This window comes from Vanellus vanellus, assembly GCF_965231255.1.
Source record: "Vanellus vanellus genome assembly, chromosome: 1".
Lineage (NCBI taxonomy): Eukaryota > Metazoa > Chordata > Aves > Charadriiformes > Charadriidae > Vanellus > Vanellus vanellus.
The window spans coordinates 60994213-61020759 of record NC_138905.1 but is presented as its reverse complement, the minus strand read 5'-3'; the positions used below and the strand labels follow the sequence as shown (position 1 = coordinate 61020759).

The 26547-nt window shown below is 40.5% G+C and overlaps 1 protein-coding gene across 1 annotated transcript in view; it reads left to right on the top strand.

Moving 5' to 3' along the window:
• Positions 1–5792: 5792 nt before the first annotated feature.
• Positions 5793–26547, top strand: part of RIC8B (RIC8 guanine nucleotide exchange factor B) — a 38427-nt gene continuing 17672 nt past the window's right edge. The window contains exons 1-4 of the mRNA XM_082482090.1: positions 5793–5919; positions 9364–9411; positions 21213–21821; positions 24877–24971. Coding sequence (XP_082338216.1) covers positions 5833–5919; positions 9364–9411; positions 21213–21821; positions 24877–24971 — 839 coding nt within the window. The 5' untranslated portion in view covers positions 5793–5832. The remainder of the gene's footprint in view (positions 5920–9363; positions 9412–21212; positions 21822–24876; positions 24972–26547) is intronic.

The following is a 26547-nucleotide window of genomic DNA, read 5'->3' as shown; positions in this document are numbered from 1 at the left end:
GGCAGATAAACGTAGTTCATAATGTGGGCAGACTGCAGACCAGTATGACTGAATGTTCCTGTAGCCGAAAGAGTTTTGTGCTATTCTAGACCACTTTTGGGGCCAATCTGTGCCTTTTTTAATTCTGGCATGTGGGCCAACCCTGTGTGATGTCAGTTTGAGTGAGCCATTTTTGCCCCCCTCTCTTATTGACAAATGTTAATGAGTCTTACAAAAAAATTACTGGAAAGGGACCTATTTATAATTTGAATTAAAGACGGGAAATTCACCCCCAGCAAAACTCTGTCATCTGTTCTTCTTTTAAGCTCTTAATGTATTCCTTAAAAACCATTCTGCCAAGTCATCACTTGTTCCTATCAATTCCTCTCTCTGGCTCCTTAAAAGACGCGTTGTCGTAGGTTTCAGTTTACACCTAACTTTGTATATTGATGCACCTTTCTGTTGATCCAGTAAGTTTGATCTTTACAAAAGAGAAGAAAAGACATGTAGCATTGAATTATACACTGCCTTAAGTTGACTATTGTTCTTATTATATATGTATTTGTGTTAAGTTTGCACAATCTGGAAAAATCTTATTTCTCTGGTCAGTAATGACAAGGTTAAGAAGGGACTTGGGGACTGGGAAGATTTTTGGATTCAGAGCCACATATGTTAAATATGATGATATGAAGCAATTATGTAAAGAAAATGACAATGCAAACATGATTATTCCTTTAATTACCTATTCACAGGTATGAAAATGTTCTCTCAATTCCTTCACGTGGTGATAATTCTATATACTTCTACAAAAGCAAAATTCAAAGCTGTGCCTTTGAACTTATTCTGTACTGTGTATGTGTGGAAAAATGTATTGTATTTTGGGGAGAATTTTTCTTAGACATTTTCTGTCAGATTTGTAGCTATTTGTGAGGTTTTGTTAGATTTTATTAACATAGCTTTTTCTTCTGTATTATAAAATGCACCAAGCAATTGTGGTGGACCTATTACCCTATGGGTAAGAAATAAATAAATGGAAATATGACATCAGGCATTTTAGTAATTGTTTTGTAAATAAAATCTTTGATAGCACCCAGTGTGATGATAACCATGTTTATGCCTAAAATGGACAAAAGTGTTATTTGTACAGTTGTGCAAGGTATATGAGGGATTTCCACACTCAAATAAAGTTCTTGAAATTAGATACCATTTAAATTTACTTAAATACAGAAACTTCGACAAGCTGCAAACCTTAAAAGACCCCTAAGTGTGACCATGTATGTTTTTATCCAATGAAGGACTTGAGAACATATATAACTGGTGGGAATTTGGGGTCTAAAGTAACTACAGGAATGAGCTGGAAACCTGGAAGGACTGAGGGAGGAAGGGTGTTCCAGGCCAGGTTTGGCAAGTGTTCTGGCTCTTATTAAGCTGAGGTCCTGGTGGGGTTTTTCAGAAACACAGCAGGAGCCTATCTCCGCCTTTACACATCTGATTAAAATCTTGTTTCCTCAGTTAGTGTCACAGACCTTCTGAAATTTTACCCCTGCCAGCTGGTGTTACTACCCAATATACATTTACTCTTCACTTTTATCAAGGACAGGGGAGATCAGGCTTAGGCTAACTCATCTATTTTATTCTTACTCAAGTTACCTTCAGGAAAAAGTGTCTACATGTGAAGAAGGTAAGTCATATGAAGAAGTTTTTTGAGTGGCCAGTCTTTAGCAGCTGGAGTTTTGATGTGTTTGAGACCAAAGTCCTACTTTGCATTTTGTTATTGAATATTTTTAAATCAAAACATTGATTCTGGCCTATTAATTATTAACAAGCACAGAAATACCTGCCTCATCAAGACTGTGAAAAATTAGTATGAGGAAGGCAGAGTCGCTAGAATAGAAAAATGCACTTTCTCTTCTCCAACATATCCCAAATCTCGGCATTGCATCGCATCTGCCAACAGCCCGCTGTGACCTTGTTCACTCACTCACTATTGCTGGAACATTGATCAATCTACAGTTACCTGATGGATTGCTGACCATCACCTGCCGTGGTGCCTCCAAGGACCAGACATATAGGTCTGGTGCTCATGGGGAGCACTGACCAGTAACTCAAAGCTGGATCTTTGGAAAGAGGTGAACACCAGCACCACTCAAGGGAAGCCAGAAGCACTTCCTACATTTTTTTAGAACTTGTTAAACCCAATAAAGTCTAATACCCATTGACTGATAGAGAGGAGAAAGTGAGAATATTTTAGTATACAAATGTGCCATATCCTTCAATGTGTTTGGGGACAACTCATTTACCCTGACTTGAAGAGTTCCTTGTTCAGGAATGAGGATGGATATTGGATACAGTGTCAGCCCCAGAAATTAATATAGACTTTCTGAGTGAAGAGCGAAGTGCTGGGAGAGGGAACTTTGACCAACAGCAGCACCACAAAACTGCTCATAAAAAGAGCCACAGAACATTGTCAGTCAGATAGGACTTTGAAAGTCTTCTGCAAAAAGAACCTCCACAGTCTTTCTTCTTTTTCTTTTTTTAATTCATTTAGAAACTTGTGTTGATGCCACGGGAGTCTGAACATGCGCTTCCAAATACCTTTGAACTGCTTCCTGATGAGGGCTTTGAAATTTAAACTGGACATTCATGGGGAGCAATACATAGATTACCAAACACAGCTCTACAGAGGTCACCATCACCATCTGCATCAGAAGCGCTGCAAGGGAAAGCAGGCCCCCTCCTTGACCACCACAGGTCAGAACCCACCGTATTAATATAAACTGCCACAGCTTTCAGGTCACAGGGGTATATACCAGGCTGTGAAGTGCAGCAGCTCATGAGAGGATGATAACCTCTGGGAAGAACGGCTGGTTAGGGGCAGGAATCTCTTAAATCATCCTAGTACAAATTGCCAAACCTCCTGAGTCACAGCCTGCACACTGTTAATTAAGCCCTTCCCTTGACCATGGTAACTGAAACTGCTGTTTCTTGCCTTGCCACGTATTTATTTATGTGTATGTAAAGTAAATATGTGACTACACACTACACAAATCTTTCAGAAGAAGCTTTTATACCAGTCTCATTTTCACTCTTTTTCTTTTTCCTTTTTTCTTTTTCTTTTTCTTTTTTCTTTTTCTTTTTCTTTCTTTTTTTCTTTTTCTTTTTCTTTTTCTTTCTTTTTTTCTTTTTTTATCTTTTTCTTGCTCACTTTCTGTCTTTCTTCTCACAACAACATAACAACCAAGAATAGTTATATGTAATATGTACAATACAACATGTTGTAATAGTATATATTATAGCATAACTAACATGACATATATAATATTTTAAATAGATGCCTACACATACACAAACATACGTGTATGTATGCATATAAAAATCCATTGCAATTCTTCAAGATTTTTCATTACCAGGTAGAAAAAAGACTCAGCGGGGGAAAAGCAGTGAGAACTCCATTCACTAGCATGAATCCTGTTTTTGTCAGGCTACCTCTTGCTGCTAAGGTCACTACCCTTTGACAAAAATGGCCTCTGACCTCCCCAGCCCCACAATTCTGTTGTGACTGACCCTGAAACCCATGAAATTCAGGGGCAGACATTGCTTTGGAAGGTTTAGATAAAGCTGACTAACATGGGAAGGGCTCATGGTATGCACCCATCTGAAAAGGTCTGGCAGTTCTTTGGTAGAGGATGCAATTTATTCTGTCCTTCTCTTTCATTGAAATCCTAATCCTTCATATGCTACCTAAAGTGGAAACTAAAATGCACTGATGATGAATAACAATATGCTCTTTAAAGGGCAGTAACAGTACTCTAATCTTATTTTTTTAGGTTTTTTTTTTAATTTAAACAAAAAAAATAATTGGCAATGTATAAGTAAAATGCATGTTTTGTTGTGCTGTGAAGTAAATCTAAGCAGGCTTATGCTTTATGATAGAATTGTAAATCAAACAGCCAAAGGATTATTTTTACTGGATTTCTTTCCAAAGCTGCATTAGTGTACACATGCACCTGACTCAGAAGAAATGGTTACGCACTTTGGGCTGGATTTTGTTACTCCTTGCAGTCCAATGACCATGTTGTTCCAGTTTTGTAGCTCAGTTCAACCTGTTGTGGCAAGAAACCCTTAACCAGAAAATTCCAATCCTAGTTTGGGTCTGCATCTTAAAAACATGCAGGCATACACCAACATGTCTCAGCACCTTCAGCGCCCTTTGGAGCCACTGTCCATATGCAGATGAAACCTCCTTGCCCCTGTGGTATTTTCTGCCATGGAGCTGATTGTTTGTGAGATGAAAGGTTTCTCTTCATGACCACGGATTGCCTCCTGAAGGAATTAATACTTCAAGGAGAGACCGACCGCAGCTCCCACTGAATTTTTATTGCCATGGTTTGTTTTGTTAACTTTGATATATCATTTCCTGCTACCTGGACAATGAATTTTGATTGCAGAGCACCCTGAGCATAGGAATTCTGATCTTCTTAATGTATTTTGAATGTATGGTCTTGCAGAGCTCTCCAGCGATGCAGCTCACCTTTGCTCTGTCACCACGGGCTCTGGCCTGGTGGTGCTGGCACAGCCCACCCTCACAAACAGAACGTGGCAGCGGCACAGCACTGGCACCTCTCCTCTGAACTGCCCTGGTTGCTTACACCCACACCACCACCTTCCAAAAAATATATACGTATCAGCTCCTCTGTGAATGGACAGGCAGGCAGCTGTGGCAAGGCGGCCATGCTGCCCCTCAGAGGGGGAGGGGAGACTGTCTTCATAGAATTATAGGATCATTTAGGTTGGAAAAGGCCTTTAAGATCGTCAAGTCCAACCACCAACCTAACACTGCCAAGTCCACCACTAAACCATGTCCCTAAGCACCACATCTACGTGTCTTTTAAATACCTCCAGGGATGTCAATTCCACCATTTCCCTGGGCAGCCTGTTCCAATGCCTGACAACACTTTCTGTGAAGAAACTTTTCCCAATATCCATCCTAAAACTCCCCTGGCATAACTTGAGGCCTTTTCCTCTTGTCCTATCACTTGTTACTTGGGAGGAGAGACCGACCCCCACCTCTCTACAACCTCCTTTCAGGTAGCTGTAGAGAGCAATAAGGTCTCCCCTCAGCCTCCTTTTCTCCTGAACAACCTGAACAACCCCTCACCAGCTTTGGGGCCCTTCTCTGGAGGTGCTCCAGCGCCTCAATGTCCCTCCTGTAGTGAGGGGCCCAAAACCCAATGCTGTATTCGAGGTGGGGCCTCGCCAGTGCCGAGTCCAGGGGGACTTCAAATGGAAATGGAGAATTTTTGTGCACCCCCACTGCTCTGGTGGGTTGGACTTGAGAAAAAGGGCTCTGTTTTGCTGCCAGGCAAAGGAGGCGGGCAGTTGTCAGGGTGCGCTTTGTGCCGCTGAGGAACCTGAGGTCGCTCTCCCGGCCGGCGCGGCCGCTGGGGACTCGAACCCGCAGTCCTCAGCCCGACCCGTCGCGCCTTCTCTCCAGCCGCCGCCAGGGCTGCCCAGGCGCGGACTACAGTACCCATTGTGCTCCGCGGCATCAGATCATCCCGCGCGCCGCTTGGCATGCTGGGAGGCGTAGTCCCCTGGCCGCACTCGCCTGCCGACGGGACTGGGCGGAAGAACAGCCAATAGGAGGGCTCGAGGTGCACGCCATCGCCCCCTTCAGCCAATAGCGCGCGAGTGCTGGCCGCTAGTCCGGGAGGTTTCGAGGGGTAGCGTTGCGTTGCGTCACGTCTAGTCAGGGGGACGCGGGGTGGGAGGTCAGGGCGCGGCGGGGCGGTGGCTGCTTCCGGCGGAGCGGAGCCGGGCCGGGCAGGCGGAGGCGGCGGCCGGCCGGCGGTCATGGAGCTGGACGCGGTGCTGGAGGCTGTGGAGGGGCGCGGTGGCGCCGAGGCGGTGGAGCGGGTCCTGGCGCAGTACAATGAGGAGGTAACGGGCCGTTGGGGCGGGGGGGGGAGGGGCGGGCGGTTGGGCGGGCGTACGTCCTCCCCCCGCGGCGCGAGCCGGACACCCCTTCCCCCCCCCCCCCCCCCCTTCGGCGGTGTCACCGCCCCTCCCTCGGCACCGGGCCGCGGGGGTCCCGCTCCCCGGGCTGGCCGGGGCTCCTGCTGCTGCTTCCCGGGCACCACTCCTGCTGCTGTCCCTTCAGCTTGCGGCGCCGGCTGGGTGCCGGGGCGGCCCGCCCGGTACAGCCCGCCCGGTACCCGCCGGCCGCCTGCCGTGCGCTGCCCCGTGCGCTGTCTGCCTGCCGGCTGAGCGGGGCACCGCGGCGGGATCGGGGCGGCGAGCGGAGGACAGCGGCCGGAGGAAAGCGAGCTTTCACCAGAGCACAGCCCGGTGGTGTCGCGGGTAGGTGAAGCACGTTGCCAGGCTGCCCCCCCCCCCCCCCCCCCCCCCCGCACCTTCCGTCTTGCCTCCGCTTTACCTGCCTGGCGTGTGGCATAGTGGGCTGTTGGCGGTCAGGCTGTGCAGAGAGTTTATTCCACAGCCCTGGTTTGCCTCACAAGTCTTTTAACCTGCATATGCCTCTGGGAAGAGGCTGGACAGAATAACACTGAGGTCTCTTGGATGGAAACACCGTGTACCTGCTCATCTGCCCGGGGTGCTGTCCTTGGTCGCCAGGTCTACCTGGTGTGAGGGAGAGAGGCCTTTGCACTGCTTCGGCAGTAGCCGTGTCAACACAAAGAGGAGTAGCCCTGCAGTGGGAGCATAAAATGGACTGCCAGACCTCACTTGAGTTTTCTGCATTTCTGGCCAAGCAGAGGGAGAAGGAGAGACGGCTATCTGTTGCAACAGGTTGAGCTTTTAATGCTGATGGATATTAAAGAGTGCCTACTGCCATTACAGTGTGATATGCGTATGCTAAATCAAGAAGTGAAGGGATTTCACAGAATCACAGAATGGTCAAGGATGGAAGGGACCTCTGGAGATCATCTAGTCCAACCCCCCTGACAGAGCAGGGTCACCTACAGCAGGTTGCACAGGACGGTGTCCAGGCAGGTTTTGAATGTCTCCAGAGTGGGAGACTCCACAACCTCTCTGGGCAGCCTGTTCCAGTGCTCTGCCACCCTCAAAGTAAAGAAGTTCCTCCTCGTGTTTAGATGGAACTTCCTATGCTCAAGTTTGTGCCTGTTACCTCTTGTCCTATCACTGGACACCACTGAAAAAAGACTGTTAACATCTACCTGGCACCCTCCCTTTTAAGTATTGGTAAGATCCCCCCTCAGTCATCTTTTCTCTAGACTAAAAAGACCCAAGCCCCTCAGCCTTTCCTGGTAATGTTGGGAAGCAGAAATTGAAGTGAAGCTAGATATTAGGTGGATTTTATCCCCCCACCCCCTGATAGGGGCATTTTGACACCTAGATTTCAGTAGAGCAACAGTCTTGACATAGGCTGCCTTTGTGCACATGAAATTCAAATGTAGACATTGGTGCAGTTGCAGGGCACTTTCTCTGAAGGACTGGTAGGTCTACTGTTCATTAGACACATCTAGCTCTTTTAATTCGCTGACCTCTGAGGTACAGAGAAAGGATTCTGATTGAGGGAACCTTTTACTTCTGGTATTTACTCTTGAAAATGACTCTTTGTTAAATGTGTTTAGTCAAAAAGCTCACACAAACGTAATTTCTTAATTTGGCTATACGGGATTTTATGCCTTCTCTGCAGCTTCCCCAGATGAATTATTTAGGCTTAAGTTGGGATTCTCAAGATCAGAGTGAGAGCTGGTGTGCTTTCTATTCTGACATTTCAGGTCTTGAATGAAGACTTGGAGTTATGTGTGCAGCTAAATGCTTTGTTTGAAGTGGGAGGGGAATCTTTATTAATACTGTCTCAATATGACATTTCTCTTATTGTGTTTCTTGTTAAAAAGTTTTCCTTAATGTTTCCTACATCTCTTTCTCTGTGCAATGTGTTAGTTACATTGCCTGTGGGCCAGCAAAGACTGGGCACAGTACTCCAGCTTCCAGATGTTTACCCATGCCTCTTCTGGGCTTTAGGTTTCCTTAAGTTTGTTTGTTGTTTTTTTTTTTTTCAAATAAGCAACTAAATATGCTTTAATTGGAGAGAAAGGATGGATCAAGTGTAGTTCTAAGGTGGAGGTTGCTATAGAATAACTATGAGAGAAATTAATGGGTTTGTTCTTGCTCCTCCATGCTGTCCTGTGTGCAATCATTATTCCAAATCTCTGTTCCTCTAGTGCTTAGACTACTTGCTGTCACTACATTTCTTATGTAAATTTTCAAAAATATTCATGTGCAAATGCAAAGATTACCTAATCTTGATTGGCTCATCAGTTAATGTTCACCTGCTTTTGGCTGGCATTTTGCTGAACTTGTCTTGTTCAAGAGTGTTACTGGGAGCCCTGTAAGAGAAAGGAAAGGAATTATTTTCCTACCATCCTCAAGGATGTAACTGATATTGGTAACCTTTGATGGCAGGGTAAATGTCCAAGGCCTGTCTGTGTAATTGTGAGCTTGTGTTGTGAAAGGTAAGAGGTCCACTAATGTGTTATGGAAGGTCACTTTTGGTTTTCTGTCACTAGCATGATGTAGCAAGTTGTGTATTAGAAATAACAGAAATTGAGTTTTTTAATTTTTAGAAGCTGTTCATCATGCTTAATCTTTAGCTTGGAAGTTTTAAAATGTCATTAAAATAACTCTCTGGTATTACTGCTGTTTTCTTTGACTAGTAGAATAAACTTTGTGTCATATGAGTAATGTTTCACTAATAACATACTTCAGGATACTAACACAGAATTAGACTCAATGACTACTTGAAGTGTTTAACAGGAAATAAGAACTCGCTGTTAGACCATGTGTATCTTGTGTTTAACTGTACCAGAGAAACAAATACCTTGGTAATGCGTTTTGGAAATTGCCACAATATGGAAAGTGGTAGATTTTGTAGTAAGGCTTATTTGATTTGTACTACTTGTTTTCTGGGCAAGATTATACTGTGGTTATTCCGGTTTGGAACACTTCAAAGTGCAGTCAAAAGCTTATAAACAAGAACTGCTCGGGTAAGAGTCTGAGTAATAAGGTATCTGTAAAACTTAAGACTATATCTAATGTTTTTCACCTTGTGAAGTGCCATGTGTGAGGTTGTTAACTCGCGTCAGAAGCACAGCCCCCAGGTCAAAGCTTGCTCTGCACCAGTAGTGAGGTGACTGTGAAATTGTTAGTTGGAGCCACTTACTGAAGCTGTTGCTGTTGGGTAGAATGGGAAAGGACATGAGTTGACATGGTTATGGTCTCATTATCTGAGCTTGGTTTTAAGCAGACTCCTAAAGTTTTATAACAGTTTTGCAGGTATTACATACTTTGGCAGCTGATATTCATGTAACAAATGCAAACTCTTCTTTTTTTTTTCAGAATAGGGCCATTTTCAGATTTGATCCAGCAGATGAAGACAAAAGAAAGGTAAGTAAAAAAGGCTGTTGAGCTGCATACCTGCACTGGTACAACAGAAAAACAGTCTCTTAACTTAGTTGCTATTGTGAAATAGTGCAATTAGTGATTATAAAGTTCTGTTTTCGATTTTGTTTCTGTGCAAGAGACACGACAACTATACATTCCCCTTTTTTCCTGAAAAAGATAAGCAAATCTGCCTAACAAAATGCCCTGCCTTGAATAACAGTAGTAACAGAAAGGTCTGTAAATAATTTTGTTGGGTATAGACTTGGGGTGGGGGAATAAAGATACTCTTCTGAATCAGAGGTAAACATTTTGCAATATATTTTTCTCCTCTCGGCAGGTAGCAATTTATTGTCTGTGTTAGATACTTAAAGAATAATAGGGATTAAGGTGAGGGGATAAATACAGAAGAAAGCTATGGAGCTGTAAGGGAGACAAAGCTACAGAGGCCTGTTAAACCAAAGGTAGCTGTAATCAGCAGAATGTGTATTGTGTGTATCAGGTTCCAAAGATGGGAAATGTTTGTGTGTTATAGCATGGGGCTGTACAGGTGTGTCAGGACTTAACAGGTCCCTTGAGATTCATGCACAGCCTCACATTCAGAGCTTGGGCTACCCTTGATTTTTATTTTTTTTTCGCCTGTTATTTTTGTGGCATAATATGTAGTGACAAGACCTTTCCTTTCTTTTCTCTAATTAGTTTTTGGGCTGATTTGCATATTTATTCAGAAAATGTTCATTAGTGAATGAGGCTGCATGTTTCCTCTATTTCTGAAATAAACTCAAAGCTTGAAAACAGAATTGCAACGTTCCTGAAAGGACAGCTTGTCTCATATCGGACACACATCAATTCATTCCATGATTTTGTGCAAAATCTAAATGTTTTCAGGTCTTAAGTCTTTTTCTGGTAGAAATGGGTGGGATAAGTCTCTCTGTCCTTTGCATTTACAAATCCATCAGTTACATGTACAGTAGTCTTAAGTGACAGTTGTTTATTACATAGATGACTTGAAGACCTCTTAGCTCGACTTCACTCTTGTGTGCAAGTGTGCGCTTTAGCACAAAAGCTATAGTGAAAGTTACATAAAATTTATGGTATATATTGCTGTTGTCTCTTGTAAATCAAAATAAAATAAAGCCAGGAATGTGGCCTAGAAGTCTTCCCCAATCTTCTTGTAGAATAGGTTTGTTTCACAGTCCAGGGAACTCTCTGGAAACATCTTTCTCTGCTTTGCTTTTTATATTTTACAGAACAGCTGTTACAGATTGCATGAGATTCTACCCCCCACCCCCCAATATATGTAGCTTTCTTGATTGGGATTTAGATACATGTTAAATGCAGAGTTATAACAGGATTTTCATGGGAAATACCTTTAATTGATTATAGGATATGGAAATTTGAATCAGTGTTTAAAGTTATAGTTGAGCAATAGCCAGTATGACAAACACACAAAAAGTGTGTTTGATGGTTTTGTAAGCTGAATGTTTTAGAGGTGTACATACAGTTGAGTAATGTTTTATTCAATGTTTTAAGCCTGCTGCAGTAGTTGGTTGTGGCTTCTGTCTTCCTAAGAAGTATTCTGAAAATCCTTGATAGAATTATTACTTACTTGGTTAAGTACTTGACACGTTTTCTAGGCAACTTGTTCTTTCTGTGACATTGACTTCAAGCTGAATGAAGCTCGTCAAGGAGTGTTTAGGACAGTAAGTGGACTTAACAATTCTATTCTAAAAAAATAACTTTTTAAAATTGCATTTTCATAGTGTTACTTCTTTGCTTTAGGCTCTAATCATGTGTGATAAGAGTCACTTTTATAGAGGCAGTTTCTGTGTGTGCATACTTGATAATCAAAAGTTGTGGGTGTTTTTTTGTTTCTGAATCTGCCCTCATGGTTCTCTGGGAAGTAGATAAGAAAAATACACACCTGAACAGATGCCACTGACAAATTCTACAGTTCTAAAGTGTCAAAAGACCTACATAAAATTATTAAATACTTGGCTTTATCTATGGTTTTACTCGAAGCTGACATTCAGTAATGTAGTGGCAGGACTATGTGTGTCCCTTTTTAATCTATATATTTGCTCAGTAACCTTAGTGTATGTAAAACATTCAGCATTCTCCTTTTATCCTTCAGTTAGGGCAAAAATAAAAATGCTTTAAATTGGAAGGTAAAATGGTACCGTGCTCTTGCAAAGAGCAAACTGCTGAAATTATCACCAAAATTAATGGGGGTTGCTCAGAGACTTCATGATGTAGCCTCATGCTAATACAAAAACAAATTCCTTTTTTTTTTTTTTTTTTTTTAAATTTAGTGATACCAAAATACACTTGAGTTGACAGTATGCACATTTCTGCTGCTATTAGCTTAGAATGATTACAGTGAAAGAGACTTCGGGCAAAGGGTCACCATCTATGATGAAGCCACGTAGTAGACTTGAAATTCAGGTATGGGGGCAAATACAGAGGGACTTCAGGATTTTGTCTTTGGTTTCTTATGCTATTGGCAACTTACCATATAGCCTGATGAATGCAATGCATACTTCTTACCAGTCTCTTGCTGCATACTGGGTTCGTTCATGCCTAGGAGTAAATTTTATTTTAGTTATTTACTCCAGCAAGCCTCACAGACTTTGTCAGTCATTCATGTCTATGCAAGAGTGCAAGTGAAAGATCAACAGAAGCGATGCAAGTTTTTTTTTTCTCTGCCTCACCACATAGCTTCAGCCACAACCTTAGAATTACAGTAAAGTTGTGTCTATAGAGTAATTGTGTTGTAATGTAGGCGTTACTGAGCTTTATGCTTTTTTAGACTGGATACCGTTAGGGAGAAGACAACCCATATACAACAATGATGCTCTCTAAAATATGAAAGACAGTAAGGACAAAACTACGTCTTGACTATAGAATCTGGGTAAATCGGACAGCAAAAATTGTTCTGTCATAATATGGCTATCAAATCACGATGATTTAGTCTGTAAACTAACTAAATCAGCAGTAAGTTTGTAATACTAAACTCCAGGAGGAAAGTAGGTTGTGTCCTCTAGAAGGCAGGAAGAGACATAATGCTCTCAAGTTTGTCTATCTGGATGTAGGCACAGGACTTTAATATATCACAGGATGATAAAACCCACAAGATTGTAATGTGAGCTGTTACTTGTCCTTGTTGTTTTGTTTAATGATGTACGTGCTTGCATTAGCCTATATGATGGGTGCTATGGATATAAATCACTTGGCAACCTGTGTTGTACTCTAAGTTCTACTCAGGTACCAGGCAGATCAAGTTGGTGCTATTCCTTCTTAACTTGTCATACACTAATAAAAAAGATGAGTTTCTGAAAATTTGTTTTCGGTTTGTGCATGTAAACAGTATAGAAATTGCCAATGAGAGGTAAATGTGTTCTAGAATAGCAGCTGAAATTAAGGCAGTGTGGTCGCTTCAGAGGAGCTTAACCAGCTCTTAGGAATCTAAAATATTTGTCTCAACCAGCCAAGAAGTTCTTGATAGTGTTTTGCTGGGAAAGATTGAGTCTTCAGAACTGCAGCACTTCACAGCAACATGGCATGGTTGACACAAAGAGTTGGTTCTTTAGGTCCGTGCTGGAATCAACTCCAGAAGATGAGCACCTGGTAACTTGACTGGGCAGTCACCTGGGAGAGAGGTGTCAGGTGTAAAGTCTCCCTCTCGATGTAGTACAGCAGGCACTTCAGGTGAAGTCTCACATGTCCTAATACAAAAAGGAAAGGTTTTTTTTGGAACCACTTTCTCATCATTTAATAGCTTTGTTCTCCATTATTTATACCTTGATAGGCCCAAGTCCTGCTTCTGAAGTAGCAACACATTTGTGCTGTTTACAGACTTAAAATGGCAAGAAAATCACAGCACTGTTTGTGGCCTGGAAGTGTCTGTCAGTACTGACTACCAAGTTAGCCATGGCATTGCACAACTGGAAGGAGCTACAGCACCATTTGCCTCAGTGATAGAACAGAGAAAGTAAGTCTGTCCAAGGCAGCAAGCAAGACTGACTTTTTAAATTGGATGAAGATGCTGAATTTAGGGGAGAGGGGGCGGGGGGAGCAAAAGCCAATTGTAAGAATATTACTCATAAGCCATATTATTACCTGACATGGTAGGGTCTTCATGATTGACATATTTCCTCTTCAAGGTCTTAAGTTTTGTCTGCTTCACCTCTTGTAGTACTTATAACATCTGGTTTCTACTCTGCTATCTCTGGCTTACTGTGTTGAGTCAGTCCTGTAATATAAATCTTTGAAGTTCGAGATCAGTTTTCTTGATTTATTGTTCAGGTTCAATTTGAAAATAATGGATCTAAAATTTAAGGCCTCCTCTAGTGGGAAGAAAATCACCAAACCAGTCTTTTTCCCTGCATTGCTGAATGTTTTAAAGGTGTTGAAATAGAAGATAGTAAATCATATCAAATGTATTGTGGGACTTTCTCTCCTAATTAAATTCATGATGTGGAGAGATTCCTTAAGGCTGTGGACTGTACCATATTTGAACTTTGGAAGGATGGAAGTAGTGAAGTATGTTGATGGAGCAAGATGCTGTCACGCTCTAAATCTCAGAAGAACCTCGTTATTAGATAGTGCTGTTGACACTGTGACACTTCTGGGAGGTCTGAAGGTTCCTGCGGCCACAAAGGCACAGAGCTTTTCTCCTCTCAGTAACTTCGTTGCAAGCTTTTAAAGCCTGTTAGTGAGTGTCCTATAAAAATATTAAGCTCAAGCGCTCCTGTGGGCACACTGTGTGGTATCTTCATATTAATTGTTGTTGTTATTGTTCTGACTTTTCTGAAACCCCTTAAGGGAGTACTAGTCTGTAAAAGAAGAAAAGTTACTAAGCATCTTTCATTAATGCTAAGCATGTGTTCTAATTCCCTCTGGTCCTGCCCACTCCCATCCAGCATTTTTCAGTTTTTACATCTCTTAAGGTTTATGTCAAGTCAGTAAAACCCATTTCTCCTTTTAAAATCTGTCTTTCACCACTGGGTTACAGAAGTTATAAAGGGTTCTCCCTCTCCCTGTTCTGTGGGGAAGGCAAGGAGGGCCACTGAGACTGCAGCTATGCAGAATTTCACCTTTCTGTGACTCTGAAACAGGTTTTTATTCCACCGGTTCTGACAACACAGATTACTCTGCATGCTCCTCACCTTACCTGCAGAGTGCCGTCTCGTCTGAGGTCATACATCTTCAAACCTGCGACTTGGACCTCTGCCACGTTCAGAGCTGGCCCCTGCCAAAAGTTTTGAAATGAAGCAGACCAAATCCTGAAGGAGTACAAGTGTACGCCTTCCTCCCTGCCCGTGTCTGTCCACAAAGAATAGGCAAAAATTAGGCATGGCCTTTTCAGAGGAGGTTATCTAATTGTCCCATTATTCAGCACAGTTGATTATAAATGCTATATAGATGTTGGCTTGGCTTCCAGAGAAAACAAATATTTCAAATAGTCATGGGCTTACTTTCTTACTGCCTTGGATGCTTAACTTTGAAACCTAATAGCAGACTAAAACGTTTTATTCTTTTAATGCTTCTCCTGTTAGCAGAAACAATCAGCCAACATTCTTACTCAGCAATTCCAAGTTATGCCTCTTTACTCCCAGAATCTCATATCTCTGGCTTGCCAGAAACATAGCTTCTCTTTGTTTTTCTACAACGCTGTTTTGTATAGTCTAGTGAAAATATAAGAAACATGTAAAATACTTAGTTTTGCCTTATATGAGATGGAGAGAGATCATTTAAGAGAAGCTTCTGAGTAACTTAGAGAGCCACAGAAACTTAGAGTTGTAAAAATTAATGTCCAGTTTATTGTGATTACTACTAACATTCCTTTCAATTACCCGGAATTAGGTAGAGTCTGCTGTGAATCTTCATGGTTATAGTGAATTAGACGGTAAGTTTGAGGAATAGATAGCAATACAGATGAGGTAAACAATAGCAGACCTCTGTGACCTGTTGAGGAAATAACAGTTCCTTAAACTTTGTGTCTGGCACTACAGTTGATTTCATTAACCATTCTCACTACTGAACAGCTGCAGAACTGGGCTGAATTAAATTAAGAACGTACTTCTCTTGAACCCCTGGAGAGAATTTAATTAAAATTGAAATTTGAAAATTATTAAAAACATGGGTCAGAAGACAAAGAGAACTAGAGGGACTTAAGCCAGTGCAGGAGAAGTGGTGGTACCACTTACGATGTTCCCATTCTCCTAAATAAATGACGTGCACATAATACTTGATGAAGCCAAAGACATTGCGGCTTCTGTTTCACCCATGCTAAAAGAGTGAGCAAGCATTAAGTGTTAGTTCTATGACTTTTCTTTCCCAGCTATTAAAGAGGAGCAGGGAGGACTCATTTGATTTTTGTGGACAGTTCTTTTGAAAAGCTTGATTTTTGCTTAAGTTAAGCCTAGCAAGAGCAGAATTTCATAAGTCTGACATACTCGTGTTGCTCCCCATGTGCTAATATCACTTGCTGTTCCGTCAAGATGGATCTATTTATGCCCTGAAGTATACAAAGAAATCTTAAGAACATTGATCTTGAGAAGTGAGTGAAGGTGATACAAAACCAAGCACATCTCCTGTGTTCTGCTGTTGTAGAATTTCTGTTCTTATGGACTTTTCTGTCAATTTTGTTACTAATATGCTTTGTCAATGAGGAAAGTGGAAAATGGGAGTAACATGTACTTCTAGTCAATTTAGCAACAAGTTGGGGTTTTCCTCTTGCTTTAATTAACACATAAATGCTAAGAAGTATACCTGTCCTGGTACTTGGAGCATCTGTGGCATAATTCAAAACTAAAGGTGCAGAACAGGAGAGATAAGGTACGCGCTTTATTTCTGTAATGTTTAGCAGCGCTTTTGTTGTTCACCTCTGAATTGCAGCTTCTCTAGCACTGAATAATCTGTGTCTAAATTAAATGCTATATATCAATAAAGCAGTGTTGTTTACTTGGATTTGAATACTTGCAGAATGGAGACTATATTCTCTTGTTCCTGCTCTAATCTGAAGGCCTGTATAAGTAAAGAGAATGATTTGCCGAAGGGGAAGAAGCAAATAAAGAGGAATTGTCTCCTTTTCTCACCAAGACATTTATTACTCTGGTGTTGAGAAGCTACAGTAAATTCAACTGACATAATGTACCCAAAGTTTAGTGGTCTATGAATTTTAAAAAGGTGGATACAGGTCAAGTGTGCTTTCTAAACATCTTCAAACACAAAGAGAGGAGGTGGAAAAGGACCTCACGTGCAGGCACCGAAGGACCAAAGAGCAAGATCATGAAGTACCCTATTTTTCACAAGCACCTAGTATCCCCAGCTGAGGTTGAGCCTGGCAAATATAAGCACTTACAGTGCTCCCCTCTTTCCCCCCACCCCAGTCTAATTATCCTATAAACAAAGATGGCAAAAGAAAATGGAAGTAAAGAGATCATACCTTTTTGCCCAGAGCCACACCATAGGTCTGTGGCTGAGCAAGGAAGAAAACGCAGGTCTCTTGTATCTCAGGATATTTCTTTTTCTATAGGACCGTGTCACTGCTTAGTATCAAGCGCTTATGCTATCAGGATGAAGGACCAAAATGGATGAATACTTTACTTGTCAAAACGAGGTGATAAATAGGTGTTTCTGGGCTTGCTGTTTTAACATGCAGTAAATTTTTAGAATGTCTTCACATTACTCATGCTACAGCATAGACAAAAGGCATGATGTACCTTGTTCTTTCTTAACCTTGCTGTTAAAACAAAAGCTGAAAATTCTTGAGTTTTGGACAAGCGAATGTATTTTACAATTAAAAAAAGTTTAAAAACATGAGAAACTGCCTTGATTCTGTGGAAAAGTATAGGAAAAACACTTCTTTCGTAGCATGACTGATGAAAGTAAAACTCCCTTCTGAATGTTGAACGGATAGAACTCAAAAAAAGAAATATTAAATTCATACAATAAGTTAGGGGATAGCAATAAAAGCCTGAGGTTAGGACAGTGATAATACATTATGTGAAAGGGGAGGTACCTTGCTGTCTGAATTCTTTCACTTGCTTTCATTTCCCAGCAAATAAATAACATCTGTGCCCCTTAGCTTATGCCATCTTAATGGCCTACAGGGAGGTAGAAGCAGCACCACTTAAAGAAAATGAGAAGGATGATTATGCTTTTGTGGTCCTGGCCTTTCCTGTTTCTCTTCTCTCTGTGCATCTTTTCTCTCATGCTGTCAAGAATAAAGAATGACGTTTGTTTTTTAGCTGTCTCCAAGGCAGTTTCATAATAGGATGAGTTTTGTTTCCTTGCTTCAAAACTTCCCATGGATAACTTCAAATATAGTCAGATGCTCTGTTTTTTCCTAAGCTCCTATTGGCACCTGAGATCAGCCAACAGTGGTTCACAGTCCCAGATTTTGGTAGTATTGCAGGTGGCAGTATTGTAACTGAATGCTGCTTCCTTTAAAATCACTCTTGATGGCTTACCAGAGTCTAATTCCAAGGAAGTTTGTCAGCAGTTCTTATGTGTTTTTCACTTATGTGAGTCTTAAATCTTAAAAAAATGTATTTTGCTGTAATGGCTAGAAAGCTTAGTAACTTATTCTTACATGTATGATGGCTTAGTTGTTAATGTAGTACGCATAAAACTGTATAATTAATGCTTTTTAAAATAAATTCTAGCTTTGCTTATATTGTGAAATCTTTCATACAGTCACGGCTTCAGGAACATGTAGGAAATGAAGCACCTTAAAAGCACACCACTGGGTTGTTTTTCTTTTAAGTTGCAAGTAGGTTGCTAAATCTCAAAAAAAAAATGCTTGTGCTCTATTTAGTATCTATCTTTAGTACAGCTATTCAGAGTTAAAAATCTTCTGTTGTTGCATTTCACTAAGATTTGAAACCATGAGGCAATGGTTTTTATAATCTTTAATTAAATTGCAAGGATAGTCTTCCAATGTATGAAGGGAGGGTTAGGCTTCCACCTCCTACAGCAAGTCAGTGGGAGTTTGGTGCCCTTTGGGATCTCCCCTGCAGCGCTTCTGACATTTTGCAGTGACACTTCTGTAGCAGCAGGTAGATGCAACTTCAAAAAAAACCCAACCAAACAAAAAAAAACAGTCTGAATTTGGGAGGATTGGTCTGTTTATAGTCAAATGAGTGTTCAGGTTTTATCTGACTGAAATTAAAGACCAGAGGGCAAGATCCAAGATGTGTATAGGCTCTGCTGCTAACAAAAATGAGTGGAAACTCTCCTTAATTTCAGTTGGTATTGATGGGATCAGGTAATTTGTGAAGTGATCCTTGGTATTTAAAGTCCTAGAAGAAACCTTTATCACTGTTAATGAAAAGTCAGATATGGTTTTGTGCTGTATTTTTTTACTGATAAGGTAGTCTGTCTGGCCCAGTATGTCTCTGAAGCATTCATTCAGCATCTTGGTTTGGGGAAGGCTGGTAACTTGGCTTCTTGGGTTGTTAATATGGTACTGCTCCACAGTTCCTGAAGAGAAGGAGAGTCCGGTTGGTGAACCAGCTGTTGAATTTGGGCAAATTGCTACTGACCACCTTGTAGCAGCTGCTATCAACAACTGCTAAGTCTAATAGAAATGCACTCAAACAGGAAACAGAATAAACTGGCCTTTTCCTGGAGTTCTCTGAACTGTCCATTCAGGTCTGTGTTAATCCTCAAAACCAAACAGACTTTGCAACTGTTGCTTCGGCTTGCAAAGCAAAGTTAATTGTACGGAAAAATCTCTTAACAATAGAAACAAAATTCTTGTAAGAAGTTGAGCTGTTGCCAGGTAATTTGACTGTGGATCTAGACTGGTCATTTTTTGTTTCTTAGGCATTTTTAAAAATATGCTTCAAAGATACCACCTTCAGAAACATTTAGTGCACGGCTAGTATACTGTACTCAAGTCAGGGGGTTGTACAGCTTTGTGGAAGCATTAAGTTAACGTTGAAGAACTCTGAAAGCTCTGTACTTGAGTATCTTTTTCTATCTGCTTGTCTATGAAATTCCCATGGTAAGTATGTATACACCTGCACAGGTGGTCAAATGTGGGGTTTATACTGTTGCAGTGTCTGTAATACCCTGACGAAGATTTCTCGTGTTGCTTGTGTGATAGGAAGAGGTGGAGCTTACTCCTTGTTTTCAAACACTTACTGGATTAATCTAGTCAGGGCTGTGGAGACATAGTCAAGGTCTTGCTCATCTGGGTGCTGGTTTTGGGTGAGCTTCACCCCAGGACAAGCATACTAGAAATCATATTGTGAGTTCCTACTGTCTGACTTTGTTTACAGATTGTCTTTTAACATTGTTGAAAACTTGTGGGTTTTTTCTCCCTTATTCTTCTGGAGTGTCTGTTCTAGATTTGCTTTAGACTTAACCTTTTTTTTTTTTTTTTTTTTTTTTTTTTTTTTTTTTTAATTTCGGCTTTGGTTGTAAGCGATCACAGTAACAAAACTTGCTTGGATGTCCCAAGTGGAACTTTTGTTTTGAACTTTGGGTCAGGGTGATGGGCTGCTGTGCTCCCTGCCTTTTTGTTGTGGTGGTAATGAAAAGTGCAATTCCAGAGATCGTTCTCCAAGAACTATTTTTTACTTTACTAGTATTCCTATGCTTTTTTTATCACTTTATTATTGACATGTACTGCCTGAGACCACTATATGAATTTCAGGTCCTAAGTTGACTTCTGCACTAGCATTATTCAACTCAGTTGCTACTCTGGCTTTTTTGGTAATCTGTTCGTTAGACACAAAGCTTGTGGGGTGAGAAGGGGGGAAGGAACTGTGTCCTGTGAGGTACAATGCAGTTTGTAGTGCCACTTATCTGGGAAATTCTTTGTGACCTTACTTCTGGCTCTGGTACTCATGAGTAGTAGTGTTGTTCTGAGCTTAAGGCATAAAAACCCCTATGGAATCCTCCCCATCAAGCAATCTCTTCTGTCCTCTCTTTTCTCCATTTTGACTGATCATCTGATTGTCTGTTTCTGTCATAAAAGGTAATTCTTCTGTAATTCAGATGTTACTGTTCTGACCTGCAGATTCTTGGAGTGTTGTATTTTCTCATGCTGCATTTTTATGATTAATGTTTATCCCCTGCAGTCATGTTGGTATAAAGCATCAGTGAAGTATTTTGGCTTCAAGAGCAATCTGTGTTGACGAAGCAGCAGTTTTGCTGGTTTGGTAAACCTGCTACAGCCTGAGTCTTCCAATAAAAATGCATTATGTTTCTATGTCAGAGGTAACATTTCTAAGAATCTTACTTCGGGATGGGAGAAGTCCGTAGATTAGGTTGAAGTGGCAACACAAATTATAGCTGTTACCAAACATGGAGTACTAATACTTGTATGTCGAGCAGCAGTTACTTGGGTTTGGTTTCTTTTCTCCCAGCCTCCTGACTGAAAAAACCTCAGCGTATAATTTTGCAGCTATTGTAGGTGTGACTGTTCTACTTTGACATATTTTTAAAACTTCTCTCTAGCTTTGTTACTCTGGCTACTCAGGTTTTCAGTCCCGATACTGAGAAAACTTGGTAACTGGCAGCGGTGGATAGCATCTGCCATTTTGCCCTAATGCTTTTGCCAATGTCGATGTACTTGGATTGTATCCATGAGCAAAACTGCTTTTGATCATCTTTGGAGGTATTTTGCACTAGTTTCTGTTTTGAAGAGCTAATGCAGAATACCTAGTTTCTCAAGTCAAGTCAGCTGAAAACTCAAAAGTTATATGGAAGCTTAGCAAAAGTAGTTTCCTGTTACCACCAATATTCTGATGCTAAAACTGTTCCTTTTTTGTTTGTTTGTGTTTGCATAGAAACTATGTGAGGGAATTCTAAACATCCTTGAAAAAGACACAAAAACTTCATGTCAAGTTGCCTGCCTGGAGGCCCTCCGGATTCTCTCCAGGGACAAGAAGGTTTTAGTGCCTGTAACCACGAAGAGGAACTTGCAGATCCTTATGAGGCTAGCAAATCTGGACACTGTGGAAGATCCTTTGGAGAGAGTGTCTGAATTTCCTGTTATAGTAGAAGCTTTAAAATGCCTCTGTAACATTATTTTTAATAGTGCTGTTGCACAGAAGCTCAGTTTGGAACTGAATCTTGCAGCTATGCTCTGCAATCTTCTGGAAAAATGCAAGGACCGACAGTTTGTTGGTGACATTAAATGCTTTGATTTGCGTCTGCTCTTCCTCTTGTCACTTCTGCACACAGATATCAGATCACAGTTGCGTCAGGAACTACAAGGTGTGCAAGTTTTGACTCAGGCTTTGGAAAGTTCCCTGAGTGTAAGATGGACAGAAGAATATAAAACAGCGGAAGATCGTGACAGGCCTCCTTTATCTTTGCAAGAGACAGATTGTGCCATTGAGGCATTAAAGGCTCTTTTTAATGTAACACTTGACAGCTGGAATGTCCACAGCAAGGTAAGGTTTAGTTGAAGTGGGTTTTAAATTGGTTTTGTTTAGCCTGCAAGAGCCAGAACCAGCAGGTAGATACATAAGAGGCAGCTGTTGTCCAAGACCCAGAGCAAGGATTTTACCACTTAATTTTTGCTACTGTACTTTTGAGGGAATATGATTCCATTTTTCAAAATAGCAGCTAAGGTAGTTCGAGACTTTGCATCATAATTTCTCTATATGCAAAATCAGTCTGAGAAAATTTGTCTCTCTGAATTCTGCTTGTGTCATGTATTGGTGATCTTGGGCTTTCAAGAGGTGTTGAGTCTTTAATGCTCATTGCTTTGAATACCAAAATAACTTTTTTGTTCTTGTTACTACTTAGGCAAAAAAATCTAATCAATTCATTTTCTGTGTAATGGGAGAGTAGCTTAGATTATATAATGCGGGTTAGAACTGTATGTTTTCAGATAAAAAAATGCGAAGACAACCATTTCCTAAGAGTCTGAGATTTGTAAAAGAAAATAAAAGCTGTTCACTAATAATTAGCAGACTTCTAATACTAATGTATCGGATGGCTACATCTCTGGAGATTGTGGACTATAGCAATAGGGTAATAATTAGAGCTGAAAAGTCTCCCTAGTTTTCTTCTGTTTTTCTGAGCATAATGATAAGCACTTCAACTGTAATTTTTAACAAAGAACTCTGAATAAAGAGTGGTACTGTTTTTAATATCTTATTCTCCCATCCTCCCAACCCCAGGTTTGGACTTAAACATTATATTTCAAGATGAAGTCAAGTACAAGAACCAAACATACTTTTATTGTTATGTCTTATGAATAAGATTTATCTTGTTGTGAGAAAAAAAAAACACTCATCAGATCTTTTTTCTTTTTTTTTCTTCCTATGTGTTGCATCCCTAAATTTATAAAAAGAAATGCTAAGATAACTTTTTTGTTGAATAACGTAAGTCTGTGCTACAGTAATAGAATTAAATAGAGGATTTTTTTTTTTTTTAGTTCACATCATATTGTCTCTAAAACAGTGTTAACTTGTGACTGGGCATTGTAAATATGCAGCATATAAAGCTAAGTAGAAGTTTACAGTAGTTGATAAACAATTGTTCTCTTCAGTGAGTTGTACTAAACAGCAAATATATTAATTATAGCATAAAGGAATGTAAAACTTGAGGAAAGCAAGAAGCTTATTTTTTGCTTTAATGTTTCAAGGATACTCTGAATAAGAAATCTTGACTTTTAAGATTGAATGAGGGAAAAAAATCAGAAAAGCTAATACTTAAATTTCAAGGAAATGTGAAGAAAGTGAGGGGCTTTCTTCTTGTTTATATCCCTGACTTCATCCTGTATTAAAAATATCTTTAACTTTGTCAGAAAAAGTTATTTGTATAGACAAGTGATTGTTGCGGAGGTAGGAACTTGAGTAGAGAAACTGGACTCAAAGTCAAGCGCGTAACACAGCTATATGAATGTTTGCTACTTCAGAGTTTGAGAACTATCATCTTTGCAATTAAGTACTTCCGTGTGGAGGAAGTAATGTTAAGTGTTAAGCTGGAAAATGAAGCTGTATTACATGTTCACCTCTTGAGAAGTAAGCTCTTGAAATCTGGATCTTGAAGTTGGTGTACTCTAACAAACTACTGGGAATCTTGAGGGATTAAAAGCCCAGTTTACTGTAGAAAAGCAGGTGGGAGGTGGCACACAATTGTGGCGTGACCTGATGAGGTTTCATTTGGCTGCTGTCTGTGGAATGAGGGAGGTTTCATCCCACAGAACTTTTCCTCCCTGAAAAGCCCAAGCACACAGCTGTCAGAATTTCCTTCAGATCAGAGGATGTTGCAGTGTTAGTACCTTTCTACTTGTTTTTTGTTTTCAATTTGGATGAGAATTTAAGACATTCTGGGATGGGAGAAGCTTATTTTGTGTGTTGAGGTGAAGCTTATATAATAACTCTTCGTAAAAGTTCCTAAAAGCAAGCAACCCTTAAATTAAAGAGCTCTTTAGTAGTTGCAAACTGTTACCCAGGTATGTTAGGTGGCATTCTGCTTCGCAAGTATCCCTGTGGAAATATTTATGATCAGTAAGAAGAGTAAACAGCATGTTAATTAAGTGGGCTGAAGATGCAGAATTTGAAGAGATTACAAACACTAGGCGGAATGGAAAATAAAAGGACACCAGAGAGGTTAGGCGTGTGGGTAGAAAACTAAATGAGATCCGTCCTAAGGGGAAGAGAACCATTTGAAACACCAATATTTAATGACTGGAGATGGTTTCAAAGTAGCGAAGTCAGACAAGAGCTGCAGGTGGTAGGGTTGGCAGATTTGGATGCTGATGTTACAAAAGATACATTGGGGTGCTTTGTGCTAGGTCAAACACACCAGAACATATGATGGATGCCAAGAAAAGCTAATGAAAAAGGACCAGAACAATGACACACACAGTTAAATGATTGCAATTACTGGAGTACTTTTGTGTGGCTGCTGTCTGGTGGGAGATCGGAAGGGGGAGTTGCTTGGGGAGAGCAAAAGTAGGGCAAATAAGGTTGCTGAGAGTAGAGAAGTTATTAAGGAAATGGTGAAAAGGTATCAAGGGAACAGAAGCAAGTGACTTAGGAAAGGAAACAGGCTTGGTGGGGGAATGAAACTGTTGGCAGCAAAAAGTCTAAACGAAGAGGTGGCAAACGAAATTAAGAACACATGTAATATAAATGGATGAAGAGGCGTCTGGCTGTAAATACAGGAAGGAAGATAGTAGTGGTATATTAGGAATAGTGGTATGGAATTGAGCAAATGCTTGTAACAGGGTTTTCTGGTAGCGGAGGCTCATTTGACTGGAAAAAAAGTCCCCAATGCCTTTTAAAAGGCCTGGTTTAAAGGCCAGCATATGGCAGCTATGTTGCATTAAGCAATCCGTGAACTCTAAAGTACAGTCCTTTTATTGCTAGGGATGGGTGTTATGATCTAATAGGTATTTTCCATCTTTAATTTTTATTATTCTAGTGACCTGAAACCCCCACTTGCAATCTTCAAAATGAAAAAATATCTTCATAATTTATATTTATATAGAATGAATCTCATCAATTTCGTTACATGGCTGCCATCCTTCGACACTGCTTATTAACCACGGGCCCTACTGAAGAAAAAACTGAAGAGTTGCACAGGTCAGTAGAATTGCAGAACCAATCTATTTTAAAAGGCTATTATTTATTTTTTTAAAAATAGAAAAAAATTACTTTAAAACCTGAAATGGGAATCTGAGAAGCAATAAAAACTGTAGTTTTGAGTAAAACATTATGAAGCTTTTTGATGAAAACTGTTTTCCTGAAATATTGTTTAAACATGTCCGCTATATCGGAGAGAAAGTGACTGAGAGATTGTTATTTTTAATCAATAACAATGAAGCTGACCTTCTTGAAATCTGTTTTCTTGTGTAACTGAGAATGAAAATATATATGGAAGTTCTAGAGGTAGTGCAGATTACAATGGAATGCAACTTTTGATGTTTTGCACAGAAGCTGATGCAAAACCTGCATTTGGAGATATGTGTATATAACTTTTGCAATTCTGATGGATTGGAATGGAAGTAACAATTCGATATTTTATCTCCAGTGGTTCTAGGCTACTTTATTAAAAGTACAAATATCAGTTCCCTGGTAAGAACATTTTGCTTCCCCCCCTTCCCTATTTTTTCCAAAGACAAGTGAATCATCTTGCACTTTCAGGTGCACTGGATTTTTTTTTCTTCCTCACTCCTGCCCCCAACTGTTCGTTATGTATTTGCAGCCAATAATTCAATCAAAATTCAGTGTTATTTTTACTGAGGTGGTAGTTGTCTGTTCAGTGTTATTAGTTTTTTTCCATGACATCCTTATTTTTATCCAGGGAGGTCAGCTGTTCACAGACCCCAACAGTACAGTAGCCTCAAATGCTGTCCCATGTTCTATCTCAGCAACGGAAGTTAGTGTTGCTATTTTCTTCATCCGCGATGTCTGTATATCTAAGTGTAGGATCGTTTGAAGATCATCTTCTGAACCAGCAGTCTCAAGGAAGGATATAGCTTTTAACACCCAGCAGACTTGAAAGTGTTAAATTAACTTAATTAAAATCCTGGAAATCTCTTAGAGATCAGCAATCTTAGTAGGTGAACACTAAAATCCTACATCAGAGCCGTTCTCAGTTGGTGCTGACTTGTTTGGAATAATTTGGGATACCGCTGCAGTAGTTGCCATGACTGAAGTTAATGCTGAGTGTGTCCTAAAAGGCAATTGGCATTTTCTCTTTGCTGCTGCTTATGGTGGGTGTTTTCCACTCTCATCCTCCTTTGAGGGAGGGACTGGTGAGAATAAGTTCCCTACTGCTGGGAAAATTGAACAGATTTGGATAAATTCAACAGCTACAAGAAGACAGAGATTGGCCTGTTGCATTTAAGCCTGTACACATTCAACAAGACTGCCTGATATCTGGCTGATGCTCTTCCTGTGAAAACATGTTCTGTTCCCTTGTCTGGGAATCTGACTAGTCTAATCACCCTGTAAAATATATTGCCCTGTAAAATGTAATTATCTTGTGCTATTGCAAAAGGATGCATGTTATGCAGGTCCTTCTGGTTTTAGCTTTTGCAAACCTTTGCAGATGACATCCAAAAAGGGCTTTACATATAGAAGTAGGCAGCGGTGGAGAATATGTAGTATTGGTGTGATTTCTGTCCATGCTTTTTTCAGTTAAGAGGAATATTAT